The 19671-nt window shown below is 33.6% G+C and overlaps 3 protein-coding genes across 6 annotated transcripts; 2 read left to right on the top strand and 1 right to left on the bottom strand.

Moving 5' to 3' along the window:
• The first annotated feature begins 9522 nt into the window (after positions 1-9522).
• Positions 9523-10107, top strand: LOC125057689 (protein C10). The gene is made up of 2 exons (XM_047661492.1): positions 9523-9891; positions 9967-10107. Exons 1-2 carry the CDS (start codon positions 9675-9677, stop codon positions 10098-10100), a joined length of 351 nt encoding a protein of 116 aa, XP_047517448.1. The 5' UTR covers positions 9523-9674; the 3' UTR covers positions 10101-10107.
• A 243-nt stretch (positions 10108-10350) lies between these two features.
• LOC125057688 (beta-1,3-galactosyltransferase brn) lies at positions 10351-11927 on the top strand. The gene has a single exon (XM_047661491.1). It carries the CDS (start codon positions 10351-10353, stop codon positions 11338-11340), a length of 990 nt encoding a protein of 329 aa, XP_047517447.1. The 3' UTR covers positions 11341-11927.
• LOC125057687 (probable low-specificity L-threonine aldolase 2) lies at positions 11590-19305 on the bottom strand. 4 transcript variants are annotated; one of them, XM_047661490.1, is made up of 8 exons: positions 19288-19305; positions 18345-18598; positions 17226-17300; positions 16755-16921; positions 15047-15267; positions 13806-13942; positions 12982-13130; positions 11590-12334 (listed from the first exon to the last, which is right to left on the bottom strand). In XM_047661490.1, the coding sequence occupies exons 2-8, from the start codon at positions 18547-18549 to the stop codon at positions 12161-12163; spliced, it is 1128 nt and encodes a 375-aa protein (XP_047517446.1). In that variant the 5' UTR covers positions 18550-18598; positions 19288-19305; the 3' UTR covers positions 11590-12160. The 4 variants fall into 4 exon arrangements, with proteins under 4 accessions (XP_047517446.1, XP_047517445.1, XP_047517444.1 ...); XM_047661489.1 differs by lacking the exon at positions 19288-19305 and adding an exon at positions 18948-19009; XM_047661488.1 differs by lacking the exon at positions 19288-19305 and adding an exon at positions 18792-18931.
• Between the last annotated feature and the right edge of the window lie 366 nt (positions 19306-19671).

Raw genomic sequence — 19671 nt, 5'->3', positions numbered from 1 at the left:
AAATCATCACAACATCTAACATTAGGTTTTATGAATTGAATTTTTTTTTGTATATAACAGCACACAAACAAGATATTGACTTTGCTGCAAATTAACACTTACATTTATTAGTTAATTATCTACATATATAAATATGAATAATTGAATACATCTACATTAGGTAGTAATGCATTGAATTTGGTACACCTGTGTGTGTTCAGTAGTAATGTCCGTATTGTTTAATAAGTTGTTACATATGCTTATTTTTCTATGTAGACTGCATTATGTTAAGGAAGATATTTGGTGCCTTATTTTAATAAAAAATAACCATAACTGAAACATTTTTATTTTGCTACCTATTGGTTTAATATTCCTAACTGTTAGTAGGTACGGGTCATTCAGATTATCTGTATATTTTTGTAAAATAAACTAATATTGTTAACCACTTTAATGGCTTTTCCTACTAAAGAAGACATAGGTAAATTACCAAAAATAAAACTGACAAATACATAACATACAATGTTTATTCATTTCTTACTTAAACAGATTTTGCATTTACATATTAACTAGTAGCAAATCACTGATATAACCAAAAGTTAATTGACATAAATATTAACTTAAAATCAGCATCAAACTTAAATTTATATCTAAGATGTAAATCAATATGGAATCAAAGGTTGAGTAAGGGTTTTAATTTCATACCAGACTAAGTTTCTATTTTATAATTTTTATGAATCCCTCTTTTCATTTCATTGAGTACTTGCTGCTTTTCAATTCTCACTTTCTAAAAGTATAAATTTATTATAAACAATCAACCTTTGACTCTAACTTAAACTGAAATTGTTTGTTGGACATAAACAGAGATAATTCCAACTAGTAGCAAATCACTAATAAAATCTACACTTTTATATAAATCTGCTTACAAATTGACATTAAAAATGTTCAAGCACAAACACCAATCCTAATTAAAGCTTAAATCAAACTCTAATTTCAGTGCTCACACTAGTCTTCGTTTTTTTTCTATAGTTTTTTAATTCCTTGGACTATCCTTCTATTCTTTATCAACTTCTAGTCAACCTTATTTTCACTCTTTTTATCAATCCACAGTACTATTTCTATTGTTTCTTCTAAGCGGTAACAAAATATGTTGCTTCTTCATTTTGCGGATTAGTTGTGAGGTCAAATCCTAAAAATAACAAAGTATGAGTACTTCTTATTATTATATATCGCGATTATGCAATTTCAAAATATTGTATTTATTTGTAGCCTTAAATTTCTGAGAAAACATGAAACAAACCATAATTAGTTCAAACATGCAATTAAAATTCATATATTTACTTTGCACCTTCCGTAAATTCCACTTAAATCGAAAATTGTTCCGACCTTGCTGACATTCTAATGTCCCTTTTGCAGCTTCCAATAATTGGAATTTGCAATTATAGCAAATTTACAATAATATTGTAGTTTTAACTTTTATTTGTTTATAAAAGTGACATTAGGAATACATTTAACCCAGAGACAATATGACGGAATAAGGTGCTACGAACAGCAGCTCGCATCTACGCTGTCGACTTTGCGGTAATGTATCGACATGCCTCTTGGCTACGAACGAAGCGTTTTCGACAGTACGATTACGCAAAAGCGGTAGTGTATGTAGAATACTTTTCGACACCAATATGGCTAGACCCCTAGGGGTTAGATTCAAAGACTAGATTTAGCGGTAAGTTTGCCTTCCGTACGTCAAAAATGTCTTAGATTTTTACAGTTCCAAGACAAGGGAACCTTAAGTTGGCGGGGGGAAATAAATTTTTTGCACTTTTTTTTGGCTTTATCAACTGTTCGTTAACTGTTCTTCATTGTTCTATCAAAAAAAATTTTTGTTCGTTCTTATTATTTTTTTTTAATTTAAAAAATTGACCCTCAATTTGGCACGAACTATAGATACTGTCAAAACCGTTTATAACGACATCGTTTACAACGACCTATCGGTTATTACAACCAGATTGTATGGTCCCGTCCGAATCCCTAGTAAACTATTCAGTAAACAAACCGCTTATAACAACATCGGATACAGCGACATATCGCTTACAACGGCGAAAGTTTATCGATATTCATCGGCTATAACGACCAACCGCTTCTTTTCTCAGCAAAACAAAACAATACAAACGATTTTAAATCTTATTTATAAGCATTGAATGAATATGTAGGATTTGGGTAAGACATTTTAATAAATTAAATGCCACTTAATTTTCAAATAATAATTCTATTTTAATCACTTCTAATTTACACAGAGTAATTAGAGTAATGAGTCAGGGATAAGCTCGCAAGATACAACTAGTGCACCAAGCCACGCCAGAGCCGAGACTGCCTGCGTAAGGCCCGCTCCGCCATTTATAACGACAGACTCAGTAGTGGGGAGAGTGGGGAGACTTGAAGTTACAGTACATCAGTTACATAAATTAAGGCGCATAATTTTGGTCTGGTTCAAAGCCCTGCAAAACCATAACAATTAGTCATTTCTGCTAGTCCGGAATTTACATTCCCTGTAGCCATAGCCATTGCATAATTTTGGTCTAGCTCAAAGCTCTGCAAAAATAAAACAATTAGTCATTTCTGCTAGTCCGGAATTTAGATTCCCTGTAGCCATAGCCACTGCATAATTTTGGTCTAGCTCAAAGCCCTGCAAAATTAAAACAATCCGTATTTTTTTTTTAACATGTGCCCTGCAACATTATTGGTCTGGCATTAGCCCTTCAATAATATTGGACTGGCAACCCCTTTTTTTATCATGTGCCCTGCAACACTATTGGACCGGCCTTAAGCCCTTCAATAATGTTGGGCTGGCAACCTCTTTTTTTTTACTTGTGCCCTGCAACATTATTGGACCGGCCTTAAGCCCTTCAATAATGTTGGGCTGGCAACCTCTTTTTTTTTTACTTGTGCCCTGCAACATTATTGGACCGGCCTTAATAAGCCCTTCAACAATGCTGGACTAGCAACCAATTTTTTTTTTTAACATGTGCCCTGCAACATCATTGGACTGACCTAAGCCCTTCAACAATGTTGGACTGGTAACTTTTTTTTTGTCATAAACATAACAAGCGCCTCTAAAAGGACGGAACTTTTTCCGTTCTACTTCAGTCATTGATTTTGCAAAGTTCGAAATTAATATTTCCCGAATGCTCTGCCAGGTCATTTGATTAGGCTGTATAATTGTGAGGCATGTCGCGGCGCGACCTTTAAAACAGTGAATACCAGCAATAATCAAATCAACGCCTTCTAAATTCTTCTTGTCAATAATTATTTCATTTAAAGTGCACCAATTGGTTATGTCTGAATCCGTTTCATCCGGGTCAAATGGCACCAACTTGATAGGTATTGATGAATCCACAGTTGAGAATTTAAACTATCTGCAATTTTCTTAAAAATGGCTTCCATGCCAGTAGAGAAAAGAGACAGTTTTGCGGTGGTCGGCCACCACCGCTCCACCCTCTCTCGAACCGTACTCAGACCTGACTCAAACGCCATCTCTTAAAGAGACAGCTAATAACGACATCTATGATTGCATGAACGTAACCTCGCCGTCACGGTCACCCTGCCGCATCACACGTCCTCGTGTGCTCTCGAAAAGAAAATCCACAGGTCATCAATTCTCGGACTCGGTCATTCTGACCAAATAAAACGAATCATTAGAAATGTTAATGACACAAATCATCAATCACTAAAGGTCAGTACTTTCACACGGTACCGGACTCGAACGTGTGTACGTGACTGCGAGTGGCGCGAGACGAGCGTCAGTCTGGTATTGTTTATTGTAATTCTTCATATAGCTCTGGAGGCATCCTTAAATAATTTTTATAATCTTCAGGACATGCACGTAGCTCTTCAATCAAGTTTACGTGGCTGTAATCAGAACGGCGATCTAACCAATGTCTAACCCAGTACCTCCGTTTACGTTTTTTTTCTTTTAATTTTCTTTGATTTTCTTATAAAGCACTGTGAGACTTACTAAATACAGCCACCGTATCCTTTGTTGCACAGACATCTTTTGGCTCGAACGCTCCTTTATTGCACAGACATCTTTTGGCTCGAACGGTTCGGTGATACCGAACGGCGCGCCTCACTCGATAGATCAATGCTCAATGTGTGGACGAAAGCCTATGCCATGGTTTCACTCGACAGTTTAGCTCGATCGAACAATACCGCACGCGAGCACTGACCTTAAAAACGTGACGTTACATCCACGTTTACAGTATCAGTTCTTTACACATAACAGCGAATAAAAATAATCGATATGAAAATGCTGAAGGTCTATTATGGTCATTATCACGATCTTAACAGAATCAATCAAAATCAACTGAATCAACACCTTGCTTAATTTCAACACACACTGGCGTCACCAAACGCCATGGCAATGTACCTCTATCGAGCACAAGCCACTACTTCGGGGTACGCCTCCCTCGATCATCCCCACAAAAATGCCTCCATCAAGAATTACACCGGTGCCTCCATCGAGCACTATTAAGCATTGTGTTGACTACCACTAGGCCCAACAGCCTCAACATCTACTTCGTTACATCACAATCATCTATCACAACTTGACCTTCAGACATTTCTCGAAAACGATCATGGGCGTACTTGAACGTCCGTTTAGAGTCTAAAGCTTTAATAAGATAGCGATCACCATCAAAGACTTCAGATATTTTGAACGGCCCTTTGTACTTAGACTCAAGTTTTGTCTTGTTAAGCTCTTCGTTTTTTTTTTTTGTTTTAAACACTATGTCACCCTAACCTTGGTCGAGTCAACACACGAGAATCTGCACAGTACTATTTACCCTAGGATATCCTATACCAGTCAAAGACAAGGTCTCGTGTGACCGCCTGCCTCTAAATTTACAAGAAATCGTTTCATTCATTCTGAACCCTAATCGTAACAAAATGAAAACTGCTCACCCGAGTGACTCAACCTTCCTAGGGGTGCTGCAACTTTGCACAGATCCACGTGACGCAATTTCAGTTGTAAACGCCAAATGTTGAACACGCGTTTCACATTGTGAAAGATGTGCGAGAACACTCGAAACGACTATTTCCTCGGTAGTCATATTTTTTCATCTTGCTATTATTCGCCATCTTTAGGTTTGGCGTTATTTAAATTTAATAGAAATGGGGCGGCGGTATCAAGAGAAGCCCCTTGCAATTTTTCGCTCCTCCATGCACATGCTCGCTGTGGTAATCCATGTGCGGATTAAAATTGGGTAAATGCATCGCTTCGTTAAGTTGAGGGGTTTTCATGGTCTCCAATAACGCCATGAAATTCTGTTTCTGAGCTTCTAACAATCGCTGTCATTTTTCATTGCTGTCACTGCCATGTGGGTCGCGTGGTTATATCCCACTTCTGATGTAGGATTTGGGTAAGACATTTTAATAAATTAAATGCCACTTAACTTTCAAATAATAATTCTATTTTAATCACTTCTAATTTACACAGAGTAATTAGAGTAATGAGTCAGGGATAAGCTCGCAAGATACAACTAGTGCACCAAGCCACGCCAGAGCCGAGACTGCCTGCGTAAGGCCCGCTCCGCCATTTATAACGACAGACTCAGTAGTGGGGAGAGTGGGGAGACTTGAAGAACCGGCTGTGACGTGCTCGATGCAGGTGTTGTTTGCTATAGGCGCGTACGGCGGTACAGGCGCCGACAAATATTTAGGCATATTATTACCTGCGCACTTTCTCCCAACGAACAGTTTCAGTCAACAACGATTTCCGAGGCTCTTAACGCTGTAACGATTTTGCAAAAATTTGTTGTCTTTAACCAACAGTTTGATACTGGTGATACTCATACCTTGAGGAGTATGAAACGTAAAATGCAAAAAATATTTGAGACTGGGTTAAAAAAAAACAGATCAAAATGACTGATTACTTTTGCACCTAATTATTTCGCAATAAATATTGTTGTTTCTTTTTTGACTCGTTTACATTTTATAATAGTAACATACCATATTATAACCCATACCTACCTATTCTAGATCGATAACTAAGTACATACATATGTACTGTACTTGTGTATATGACATTGCTTATAACGACTATCGGATATAACGCCGGCAACTATACGGTCCCTTCAATGTCGTTATAACCGGTTTTGACTGTATTTTGATATTTTTATTTTTTTTTCTAATAGTTTAGAACTATTCAATAACTGTTCGTTCAAAATAAACAACTGTTCGGCTTTCATTATCCTGTAATTTAATAATAATTAACTTTTTTTTATAAATCTTAATTAAATGTTATTGCGCATGCGCAGTATCAATGCGCATAGTTCTCATAAATTATGCGCAGCCTATTTGAATTCGATTCAAAGAGACAACACAACAATAACAGCAACAACAACAAAATCATCATCATCATCATCATCTATTAGTACCAGGAAGATAAGTTACTAATTAGAAACCTTGAACAAAATTCTTTGAAATCGTTTGATAGCTAGATAATAATTAAAACGCAAAATATCAATAAAGGTATATTTTCTCAAATTTAAATACTTAATGTAAAAAAATGGTGCGTGTACTTATGTACGCGCGTAAGAAGTTATACTTCTTTGGCTTTCTTTATTTTTTTTAAATAATTAATAATAGATATTTAGCGTTAATAATTTAACAATATTTAATATTTATTATATATTATTCAATTATTAATTAATATTAATAACAATTATTATTTATTATTTTATTATATTATTAATTTAATTTAATAACTAGCTATGTTTCATAACCTTTTAACTAAGTAACAATAGGGCTTTGTGAAAAAGCATTGCTAAGTTTCTTTGAAAAAATAATTAAAACTGCTTTATTTATTTAAAAGGTCCTACAAATGTCATTATGGTCATACGTCACGCATATTCTATTTCGTTTTACTTGTCTTATTCCCATCTCACTCGCGCACGCTCGGCACCCATACTGAATTTTGTGTCACGGTGCGCGCGCATCGTAAAATTTCACTCTCATAAATTTTTCATAACGCGCCTAAAGAAGTATAACTTCAAAAAGCCAGCCACATTATCTGCCTCCAACAGCTTGACAGACCTAGCGAGCCTGTTCGCTAGGTCTGTCAAATTGACTTGCTGTCGTACTTATCGAGGTCAGTATTAGTAGGTGGTACTATCATTAGTTGTCAGATGTAATTATTAATAATTAAGCGTAAGAATTAAAAACAAACGATGATAAAATTGTAATAATTCAATTTCTTTATTTGTTTAGATAATATTTGAACTATTATATAATATACTAAATATTTGAAAATTTTACTGTGGTGAATGTGGGGTTTGAAATTTAGATGAAAACTCCAATTACTCCGTTCATGAGTTTATTCATTAATTATAGGCTATTAGAATTGAACTAGAAATGGTTCCAAATTCTGCACATCCATAAAAAAGTCTTTATATGAAGGAGAAGACGCAGTATTTAATATAAACCTATCCTCCTGCATCTCAATTAACTGATCTTGTTCTATGAACTGATTTTCAATTTTTATTACATGTTCACAAGATTTTCGCCATTCATCGATCCCTACTTGAGAGTAAGCTTCTTAAATCATTTCTCTGTTAAAAGTTTTATATCACTTGCAGGTCTATTGAAGTTTTTACCCGCAAGTTTTTGTTTCATTAGTCCCCAGATTAATTCTATGGGGTTTAATGTACAATGATATGGTGGGAGCCTCAAAACTTCGTGGCCGTGTAATTTAAAAATCTCATCTATCTGATATTTAGTTTTTTTTTTTCAATTCGAAATCAAATCTATCCAAGTTTATTTTTTTGCCACCTTTCCTCTTTACCGGGCGTACTAAATACGCCCTTATTAGATCAGCCTTCGGCAACAATTCATCTTATGGTAGTATTAGAAACCCCTGAAATAAACCAAAGTTTATATAAGTACATAATATAATACTCACGAAAATCCAATAAACCAAAGTATCAAGACGTGTCATTCCTACTAACCACTCAACACTTGCACATGGGCTCAATATCGATGATTGTGTATGTTCTGCACCTTGTTGATCAAGTATTCTTTGATAAACATTGAAAACAATATTTCTTGCTTGCGATCGAAGAGGTTTTTTCGACATTTTCACCACTTTTTAAAGTAAATTTGAAGCCAAACCAAAAACAATTCCTCGAAATTTCAGATGACAGATTAAAATTTTTTTTGTTGCCACATGCAAATCGCTAAGTTTTAAACTTTTTTTTGCCATCAGATGCTGGTAGACCTATAGTTTGCATGGGACTAATCCTTTTCTATTTTTCTCAATCAATATATTTAATCAGGAATGTTAAAAGAATGGATAAGTACAAAAAATACGACTTTAGATGTTAAGAAAGAGTTCATTTTGTTTGTATAAAATAACAAAATATAAATGAAAGTAAAAACCGGGCGATGATGATGATTTTGTTGTTGTTGCTGTTATTTTTGTGTTGTCTCTTTGAATCGAATTCAAATAGGCCGCGCATAATTTATGAGAACTATGCGCATTGATACTGCGCATGCGCAATAACATTTAATTAAGATTTATAAAAAAAAGTTAATTATTATTAAATTACAGGATAATGAAAGCCGAACAGTTGTTTATTTTGAACGAACAGTTATTGAATAGTTCTAAACTATATATAAAAAAAATAAAAATATCAAAATATCTATAGTTCGTGCCAAATTGAGGGTCAATTTTTTTATAATTAAAAAAAAAAATAAGAACGAACAAAAATTTTTTTTGATAGAACAATGAAGAACAGTTAACGAACAGTTGATAGAGCCAAAAAAAAGTGCAAAACATTAATTTCCCCCCGCCAACTTAAGGTTCCCCCAAGACAATATGCCATAACAGGTAAATTTTTTTTATGAAAATTAAGTGTAAACAACAAAATGTACCTTATAAGGGTAGTGCTACATAAGGTGAATTATGAACTATGAAGCATGAAGATATTGTATGATTAAGCTTTTAAGATGCCTTGGGTGACTTGGATATGATTCATGGCGTGTCAAAAGTGATTCATATTTTATATTGTGTTTTCTCAGCTAATACACCTTGCCGAGTATGTATGTAATGAAACTGTAAGGTTTAAAGGAATTATTTATGAGTGTATTTTTTTATGAAATATGAAATATTTCAATTATGAAACATTTTAAGTATATACATATATTAGTTGAAAATGTACTTAACATATAATAACTAAAAGCAGAGAAACATAACTGAGTCCTATCGGTCATCTATGGTTAGAGCAGTTATTAAGCGTCTTTTCTTGGTTATCTGTGAATTTACTTCTACTAGATCTGTGACTGAGTAATTTAGGCCCTATCTTCATCTGTGAATTAATTATTTATGAATGAAACTATAGGTCTAGATACCAGGCCATAAACTCCAAAAAAAAAAAAAAAAAATGAATGAAACTATTAATTATTTGTCGCTTTGGCCTAAAGGTCTAGATACTAATTACTAGGCCATAAACTCAAAAAAAAAAACTGTCGCTCAGACCTCAGTGCTCACACTTCTCGCTAGAAGTAATATTCTGTGTACTTCTCCGAAATCGAGAAGACAACTTTTATGTAAGTTTCTGATTAATTCAGTGTCACAAAATTTTGGAATCTTTACTTTATTGTAACAATACAATTTAGATAGATTATCACATGAAGAAATTTAGGCAATGGCATCACCCCAAAATATTTCGGTGGAACAAATGAGAGCTATTCTCGATGAGATAGTTAATACCTTGGAATCGCCTGAGTACTCATCCAAGTTGGATGAAGCAAAAGAAGCTGCTGGTAATGAAATGTTAAAAATGATGCAACTAGTTTTTCCAATGGTAGTACAAATAAAAATGGAAACTATTAAGCGTCATGGATTCACTAGTTCTAGGGAAGGTAATGTTTACTACAATAAAGAGACTTATATTTTTCTGTATCTAGTCACCAATACTTATAAGCAAACATTTTTAGGTATAGTACAATTCACTCAAATGGTGCGTGAGTTGGAGAGTGTTGACGGTGAAGTTGCTCGTCTCCACAGTCTTATTCGTAATCATTACCTGCCTCCAGTCTCAATTAGCTCTACGGTAGACACATCATTATAAGCTGAAAGGTATAGTAATAAAAAAAAACATAATTTTTTAAATCACTAATATACTGCAATTCTTTATAATCTACGTAGTGTTAGGGCTTATAGCCAGTTAAGGCCATAGAGCATGACTTTTGTTATAAGAAAAATTGTTATCTAAGTTAAATGTGTGGCAATAAAAGATTTTATATATTTTTTCCATTTTAAAAAATTTTGCTTCTTATTAATCTACATGTCCATTTTTCAGAAACTTGAAAAATCTTACAATGAGAAGAAAACGCTATTACCAGTTGTGTGTGTGTTCATGTGTATTAATATACATTTACTACTTCTTTGGTGTTAGTGACTATATATTTAGCAGAAGCTATGTAAACAATTTTGATTATCCACTTAATGTTGACGTCCAACCAATAGTAGAGAAAATCTTATCTGGTAAAAAGCCCAATGTTAAACCTATTAACTACTATCCATACAGGTTTTTGACTAATTCAGGAAAATGTTCTACATTAGACCGTTTAGATCTTTTTATTATCGTTAAGTCTGCCATGAATCACTTTGAACAAAGATCTGCAATACGCCAAACATTTGGGAGAGAAGGAATTCTACCTGGGAAAGAGATCAAAACCCTTTTCTTCCTTGGTGTAGGTGAATCACCAAAGTCAATGACTCAACATCAGATAGATGAAGAAATGGCTAAATACAAAGATATAATACAAATAGATTTTCTTGACACATATTTCAATAATACTATAAAAACTATGATGGCATTCAGATGGTTGTATGAGCACTGTTCTACTTCTGATTACTATCTCTTTACAGATGATGATATGTATATCTCTGTAAAGAATTTATTAGATTATGTCCACAGTGAGTCAGAGGGAGATAGACAGTTGTTTGCTGGTTATGTTTTTAAATCGGCACCTCAGCGTTACCATTCAAGTAAATGGAGAGTTCCTCTAGATGAGTACCCATGGGACAGATGGCCACCTTATGTGACTGCTGGGGCTTTTGTGGTCACAAATAAGTCAATGAAGTACTTATATGCTGGTAGTTTATATGTCAAGCATTTTCGGTTTGATGACATTTATTTGGCGATAGTAGCTAAGAAAGTTGGGATAAAACCAGTACATTGTCCGCAGTTCCATTTTTATAAGAAGACATACACAAGAGATGGATATAAAAATGTGATTGCATCTCATGGATATAATAATAAGAATGAGTTGCTTAAAGTGTGGAATGAGCAAAATACACATTGAAAGCTATCTTAGCATAATAGGATAAGATAAAATGAAATTACTTTACCACAATGCAGAATTATGGCATATTGTTTACACAAAATTTAACATGTACTTGTTTAGTTGTTTAAGTTGAATAATGTATGGAAGACCTAATCTCATAATAATTATTTGTATATTATATTAAATATAATTTTATGTAAGTTTTATTTTTAGGAATAAATTTATCTTATTTTGTATCTTGCAACATAGTGTAATAAAACTATTAAATGTATAATAACATTTATTAAACATATTAGTCATAACAAATATATATACATCACAATAATGACATCCAGACAAAACATAATTCACAAAAATATTTAACAATTTATATTTAATTCTAAAAATATGATGGTTGTCATGGAATTATAGTAATTGATTATAAGGACTGATAAAGGTAAAGACAAGTAAAAATCACAAAGTATTTTCCGTCAGTCCTTTCTATTTACTGCAAATGCTTAAGTAAATGCTTTTTACATAGATCAATTACATTATTATGTTTACTAGCTAATTGCCATTTCAGGTTAGGATTATAATTGGATGTGTCAATAAAGTATTTAGTTCAATATTCGAGTTATTAATTCTTACAATTAAACCAATGCGTCAAGATATTCAAAATAAAATAATTGCAACTAGTCACACTAAAAGTAGCTATTACCTTTGTAAACAAATTTCTATGGATATTTTTAACATGGATACATATAAAAATAGTAATTTTTTTTTTTTTTATTAACATAGGCAAATTAATATTGAGCAATTATTGTCCGTGATTAGTTGATTTAACTGCTTCCTCATAAACCTACTTAGTGCTGTAATGTGCGTCCAACTGTTTAAAGACAAAAGTAATCTTCATGATGGCCATCCACAATTCTTCATCAGTTATGTCCGCATGTAAGCATAACCGCATTATTTTATCGGAAAAACTCACAGCTTTTACAATAACGCCTTCGTCGTTCGATGTTTTGCAGTCGCCCTATTAAAAAACATAAGCTATTTTCAAATTTACACAAAATTAACAAAAATAAATCATTTATAAACTATAAATTACTTATTTTTAACGCGTGTATATCGCCATATTTATTTAATACTTAGTTGCATATAGAAATATGATACAATTGACATAATTAAATCGAAAGAAGGGCAACTGGCGGCCTTATCGCTATAGAGCGATCTCATCCAAGCAACCAATATTTTGGCAATACAACCTCCGAGTTAAACATAGGCCGGCAAAACATCTACTTAAAAAGTGGGTGTCTAACTGACTACGGTAGCTGCCTTTTATGGCCGTTCCACTGGCTCGTTGGGGTTTATTTTTAAAAAATGCAGTGGTGAACCCACAAAGAATCTTCTTTACTTTATATTTAGTTTCTTGTCTACTTTCCTTCGTAACATCTGATTACGAAATCACAGTGTGAAGTGCATAATAATAAGTAAAGTAGTTTACTATATGGCATATAAAGTCTTCTATCAAGCTCTTAAGTTGAAATATTATTGTAAAATGATAATAAACATCAAGATTATATTTTATTTATGATCACTTTCATGACTTGGAATGATAATTATAGTGAATGTGGGTATAAATGTGGAGATTAATAAAATGTCTATAATCAATTTAAGTACCTGCGTCTCATCCAAGGAGACCTGCTGCAATCTTTGCACCAGCTGTTCAGCCTGAAGCGGAATATCTTTAGATATATTCACCATAACAATGTTAGTATGGACTCCTGACACATCTACTAAGAAATTCTTCAGCTGCAGGCCGTGAATAGCTGTTAGAAAATCGTTTATTTTTAAACTCGCAACCCCATAGATTTCTAAACCAAAAATATCTGAAGCTTTTTCAACCTAATAGTTACTTCTACGAAAAAAATAAACCAAGTTCAAATACTTAAAAAGTTAAAAATTAGTTACCTATTGAATCCATTTTGACTTTTACTGTTCCCTGTTGGATTATGCATGAAAAAGGAATATCTCGATATGAATTAGGTGACAGTTGGGCCGTCGCGTGGGTTTCAAGTGCACAGGCGCTAATAACTAATTAAAGATGTAAGTTTGCGCCTGGTAGGTAGTACCGGTGACGCCAGAACTGGTACTTTCCTCGCTAAACGAATATGTATCGCACTACAGCGAGAAATGCTGCCAGCGTTTAAGGTACAAGTGCCACAGGGACCAAACTTTGTAAATCTATATTTATTTATTTATTTACTTTATTACTTTGTAATTACTATGTGGTTTAAGAATATTGTAATTTTTTGCGTGTTGGAATTATTTTGTTGGCTTTGGTTTATCGCAATATTTTTTTATCGAATTTATTAACAGCTCTCATACAAATAGTTTTAAAATAATCGCTTTGCGTAGAATCTACCCCTATTAGCTTCCATTTATTATTATTAGAATATCCAACACATACAAGCAAAACTGGATTTTTTTTTAAAAGTACTTACTCTTAGCCAATATCTGCGCTCGCTTGTGGTCGAACTCCAAGAGCGGCATGACTTCGTCCAAAGCGACCACCGCCGCTGCAGCTATAACCCCCGCTTGCCGCATTCCTCCCCCAAGCATCTTGCGGAGGCGGCGAGCTCTAAAAATCATTTATGAACCATTCAAATCATTCTCTTTATTTTTATTGTATTTAATATGATCTCGCTCAATAAATTAGATGTTTTAATACAGTCATTTGGTAGTTATACCTGGAAAGTTTAGTATTTAATTTTATAGATAAAGGTACTTTTTCCGAATTTCGTCTTGGCTACTTTTTGTTTTTGCCGCTCGCGCCGCTTTATTGCAAAAATGACGCCTGGTCATTAAAGTAGTAAATGCTTTATCATAAAATCTCCTTTCCGACTCGTTTAACGATAAAACAGTTATTTGTTATTTCTTCATAAAGTTTAGGCGTACGAACACCGAAAAGTGTACTCTAATTCACGTTTTGGCATCAGCAAATTCGAAAAGAGTACATAAAATCTATAAAATTACCAATTTTTACTCTCGGAAAACTTTCCATAGAAACTATTTTTGGAACCAAATGACTGCTATTAGTTAGTTAGCGTTTAGTTTCGCTATCTGAAGATCGACACGAACAAAGAGTTGGGCCTAATTATTTGAATAGACTATACATTTAAGTCTTAAATAAACAAAAAAAATATTCACAGATTAAAAAAATAGAATTAAATCATTTTCGTAAGTACCTTGTTCGATTTCCGGTAATATAATTGTCTAATATTTGATAAAATAATTGGTTGGTGTATATTACATAGTTATCACCTATAAAAATATAAATGAAACAGACGAACATATAAAACAACAGTTTACTTTGGCTAATAGTCTTGAAATAAATCTAATATATAAAATTCTCGTGTCGCGGTGTTTGTGGTTAAACTCCTCCGAAACGGCTTGACCGATTCTCATGAAATTTTGTGTGCATATTGGGTATGTCTGAGAATCGGACAACATCTATTTTTCATCCCCCTAAATGTTAAGTCCACCCCTAATTTTTTTTTTAATTATATATAAAAAAAATATTCTTTATTTTTTTATGATACAGGATTAAAAAATACATACAACACCTAATTTTCATCCCTTTACGATCAACCCCTATTTTTTTATTATAAATGATATACATGGCAAAACGACGTTCGCCGGATCAGCTAGTGTAATATAAAATTTACATCAAAAATAAACTTACTGTTCAATAAAATGATAAGAACCGACTAGACATGACCCAACCGGAGCAGAGAGACCTTTGCTGAAGCAGATGGAGATGCTGTCACACCCCTGAACCAGCCTCGAAGGTGGTTCCTTTAATGCTATACTGGCATTCATCATTCTCGCTCCATCCATGTGCAACGGGATAGAATGTTTCTTGCATATTTCTGATAACTTGTCGACCCATTCTAAGGGAAGCACCTGAATGGAAATCTCAATACTGTCACACTAATCTTTGTTACCGTGACCATGCAGTGTATTTTTAATGTAATAGGAGGCAAACGGGCAGGAGGCTTACCTGATGTTCAGTGATAGAGTGCCCGCAAGTGTGTTACCGGCCTTTCAAGAATTGGTATGCTGTTTTCTTCTGAAGGACCCTAAGTCGAATTGGTTCGGAAATACTTCAGTGGGTAGCTGGTTCCACATAGCGATGGTGCGCGGCAAAAAATGCCTTAGAAAACGCTCAGTTGTGGAACGACGGACGTCGAAAGACGATATTTTGTATTGTTCTTATTCTGTATATTCTGAGTGTATTATTCTGCCTTGACGTCCGATTCGAATCGCTATTCGTTGAATACGGCGTATAATTTTTTTAAAGGCGTAATAACTACATGTTCATACGGTAAAAGAAACCATATCGAAAAAATCGGTCTGTCTGAGAACGCAAAAATAAACGACTTAAACAAATCAATCAGTAATTAAAATATTGGACCAATTACAATTGTGTCGCCACTGGATTATAATTATTTTGGGGATTGAAAGTTACACATGGGTTCGTACAATCCTTATTTTTGGAACGGTTTATAGTTCTATACCTACTACTCCACACATTTCCGCGATTTATTTGATAATTTTAAAGGTAAATTTTTTGTCTACGAAGAAACGATTATTTCGCCGGCGAACGACTTACTATCCTACAGGTTGAAAACTCCACGAAGACAATCAATTGTTGCATACTATTTATACCCCAGAAAAGTTATAAATAAAAATATCAAATGCGACGGAAATACGTCCCTCAACACAATACTTTACAATAAAGCGACTATAATAAAAATAGTTTTGCGATAAGAAGTGTAAAGTTCATGAATTGTAATGCAAATAATTGTTTCGAGCGTTTATATCAAACACTTTTTTTTTTTTTTTTTTTTTTATAGAATAGGGGGGCAAACAAAAACAAACAAACACTTATCTTAATCGCAAGTAGATTTTGAGGTACTGGCAACAGAATTATGTAAAAATTATTTGGTATATTTTGGTAGAATTCACGCTTTTCAGTTATTCTACTACGTTTATGGCATATCGGATAAAAAACAGAAAACATGAAAATTGTTGAGATAAATTTTGGTTAATAAACCAGAGTATGGCAATTTGTCCCTAGTCCATTGAAATGTTACATTTGCTGATCATTAATTTTAGAGGACGCAATTTTATTTATGGAATATGTAGGAGGGGTCAATACAAGCTTAAACCCAAGTTTGTGAAGTTGGCGCCCTTATCCCTCGGCCGCCATCTTGGAAAAAGGGGTGAAAATACGTTTCAAAATAGTATCTTTGTACTAGGGCTGCAGTTCTTGAGGTCTTAGTAGGAAGTTTATAAAGGTTATCGAGGCTCCCACATGGATAGTTAACCTTACCCCACATAGATAATGGCAAACATTAACAGGATTTTAGTCTTCATCTACACCTTACCTTTCCACCACAGCTATTATGTGTGTTTTCAATCGCAACCAATGACGTGATTGGTTCGTGGATGTCATCACCACGAAATTTCTTTTCAAGCTCACATAGGTCAACGGTACCGTCTGGTTTGTTTTGTATTGTACTGAGCAAAACACCAGCTAGATGGGCTGCCCCTCCTGTAATTTTTTAAACAATGATTAACTACTCCTGTCACTGACAAACTGGTTGAAGAACTTTAGAAGTAACATGTATACATTATGCAAAAAATACACATTAATAAATTAAATATTTTAAATTAAAAAAAACTTAACTTATCTACAAATTACATCTATTGATAATGCACTTAAAATATAATAAAAATATTTTATTTCTAGGTTTTTGATAAAGAATTCATGACTAGTAGATAATAAAAAAAATATTGTATATACTCACATACACACAATATTATAATTAAATTTAAATTACTTACTGTACAATTACCTTGTTCATATTTGTAAATGTGAGAGAGATTTCCTACAATAGCCTCTGAGCCTCGCTTTTTGCAGTGCACCATTACTGAAAATAATGTTTATAATCACAATACACACTGGAATTAAACACTTCCAAAGGTTGGAAGTTGGTTCCTTATAACTTTCCCGTAAAATGTAATGTGGTCAATATATTTTGCCTATTAAAATATTATAATATTTCTAGTTCTTATATGTAAAGATAATTGGGTCAATTACATTATCCAGAAAGCTATCAATCCAATTAGTAGTGGTAATATTAGTATCATTTATCATCAACAAAACCAATTTCTATAAAGCTACAGTCGACTCTCGATAATTTGACACTCGTTAATTTGAATTTCTCGATAATTTGAATAAAATTTCCGGTCCCTTGAAAAATACTCGATAAATTGAATAAAATCAATGATAATTGGTCCCTTCGGTAATTTGAAAATGAAAAAGTATTATCTTGCTCGCCAACATTCGATTATTTGAAATCCGGTCTTCCCTACTCTCTATAATTTGAAGCGTTTATCATGCACATACCTGTTGTTTGTTTACATACATGCACAGACTTGTCAATTGTTTGTCGAAATTTTTTTGGACAACGATAACTGTCACTCACTCAAAAAAAGATTACAGACTTCTTTTCGAAATAAAAATTTGTGAATAATTGTTAATACATAATAAGAATATAGAAATAATAAGTAACAAATTTTGATCAAATTCTTATTTCCATCAGTCGCCCCTTTCCCTCGTGGTTATTCAAACACTTGTTATTTTGAACTCTTGATAATTTGAAATTTATCTCTGGTCCCTTGAGTTTCAAATTATCGAGAGTCGACTGTATATTATTATTCTATTTTTGTTGTAGATTTAACACCCATGAATAACTGTCTACTGATAGCTGTCTATGGGAATAAAGACATTGCATTGATTTGTGGGTTCTCTTACAATAATTAAATATCAATTAAAAGGTTGTATACATTACTATTAATATTTGGACATAATATCCAACATGTTTTAGCTATGTGCCATGTGTCTGCCTGTAGCTCAGCGGGGTACATGACTTAAGTAGCATTATTCATAATAAATCTTTTCATCAACTCACCAGCAAGTAGGTTAGACATAGTCCCACTGGGCACATACAAAGCAGCCTGTTTTCCTAAAAGAGTTGCTACTTTGCTCTCCAACATGTTTACAGTTGGATCTTCTCCAAATACATCATCTCCCAATGCTGAATTAACCATTGCATGCTTCATTGATTTAGTTGGTTTCGTTACGCAATCCGATCTTAAGTCTACTATGTAGGCCATTTTAGAAGATTAAGAGACTACTCAACCTCTGATAAAATGCAGAGAACAACTGCCAACAAAATAGATTTCATTATTTTATATATTACCGTTTTGACGTCTAAGTATTTAAAACTAAGGCGGCAACGAATGTAAGTGATAAGAAGATGGATAAGAGATGTAATTTGTCAGTATTTTATTTTAGTAAATATATTTGAGGAAAATTTTATGAACTCCTGTAAAGTGTAAGGCTTAAGCCCACAGACCTATGTCCTAGATTCAGTTCTAGAACTCCCCGGCGGTTTAGCTTCTCGGTCACGGAACTGCCCGTTCGCGTAGTTAGGTTAGGCTATTAGGGGTATTTTATTAACAAATATAGTTGTTTATAAATTCATAAATAATTGATTAAATTTCGTCATTACCTATGAAACGATAATACTAAAAAACTTAAATAAAGTAAAAGTATAAAAAATACTCTTAAAATATCTTAATAACTATTTTTAATTTTAGTATTTTATGATTTATACGATGCGGGTATATTCTATAGTCTATGAATTATGATCACAGAGACAGACTAGGAAGATTAGGTTATCATAGATTGCTGTGATATTCTATGATAGAACACTAAAGCATCACAAGTGAAGCTGGTTCCTGAATCCTGACTCTCGCAAGGCGCCTCGTCGAGTATCAGCGGCACGAGTAGTAGGCAGTAGCCATCCACACTCTTGCTTAATTTAGTTGCTCGCTAGTCGCTACATTTACGATAAGATGGACGTGATTGGAATGACTTGTATAATGAACTTTTGACGTGATAACGTCTTTAAAATCGTTTTAGTCGGGTGACATGTTCAGAAACTTGTGTCACACCAAAACCTCACGAGCCCGATCGCAGGTATAACGAGAGAGAGACGGACCGATCTCCCGTCTCATCTCGAGCGCTGCCAGTCATTCCGTGAATGTATGAAGAAAAATGTATATCATAGTCGAATAAGTAAACTTGTCATTTTACACCCGAAATTTATCATCAAAAGTGTGAATAAAACGATAGATGTAATTTAAAATTTGAAAAAATTGTTATCTTCATTAATTCCTTACTTCCCAAAAACTTATATCACCAATAAGACGTTATCACGTAAACATCTCGAT

Source organism: Pieris napi, chromosome 17 (assembly GCF_905475465.1).
Source record: "Pieris napi chromosome 17, ilPieNapi1.2, whole genome shotgun sequence".
Lineage (NCBI taxonomy): Eukaryota > Metazoa > Arthropoda > Insecta > Lepidoptera > Pieridae > Pieris > Pieris napi.
This window is presented reverse-complemented; position numbering and strand designations above follow the sequence as displayed.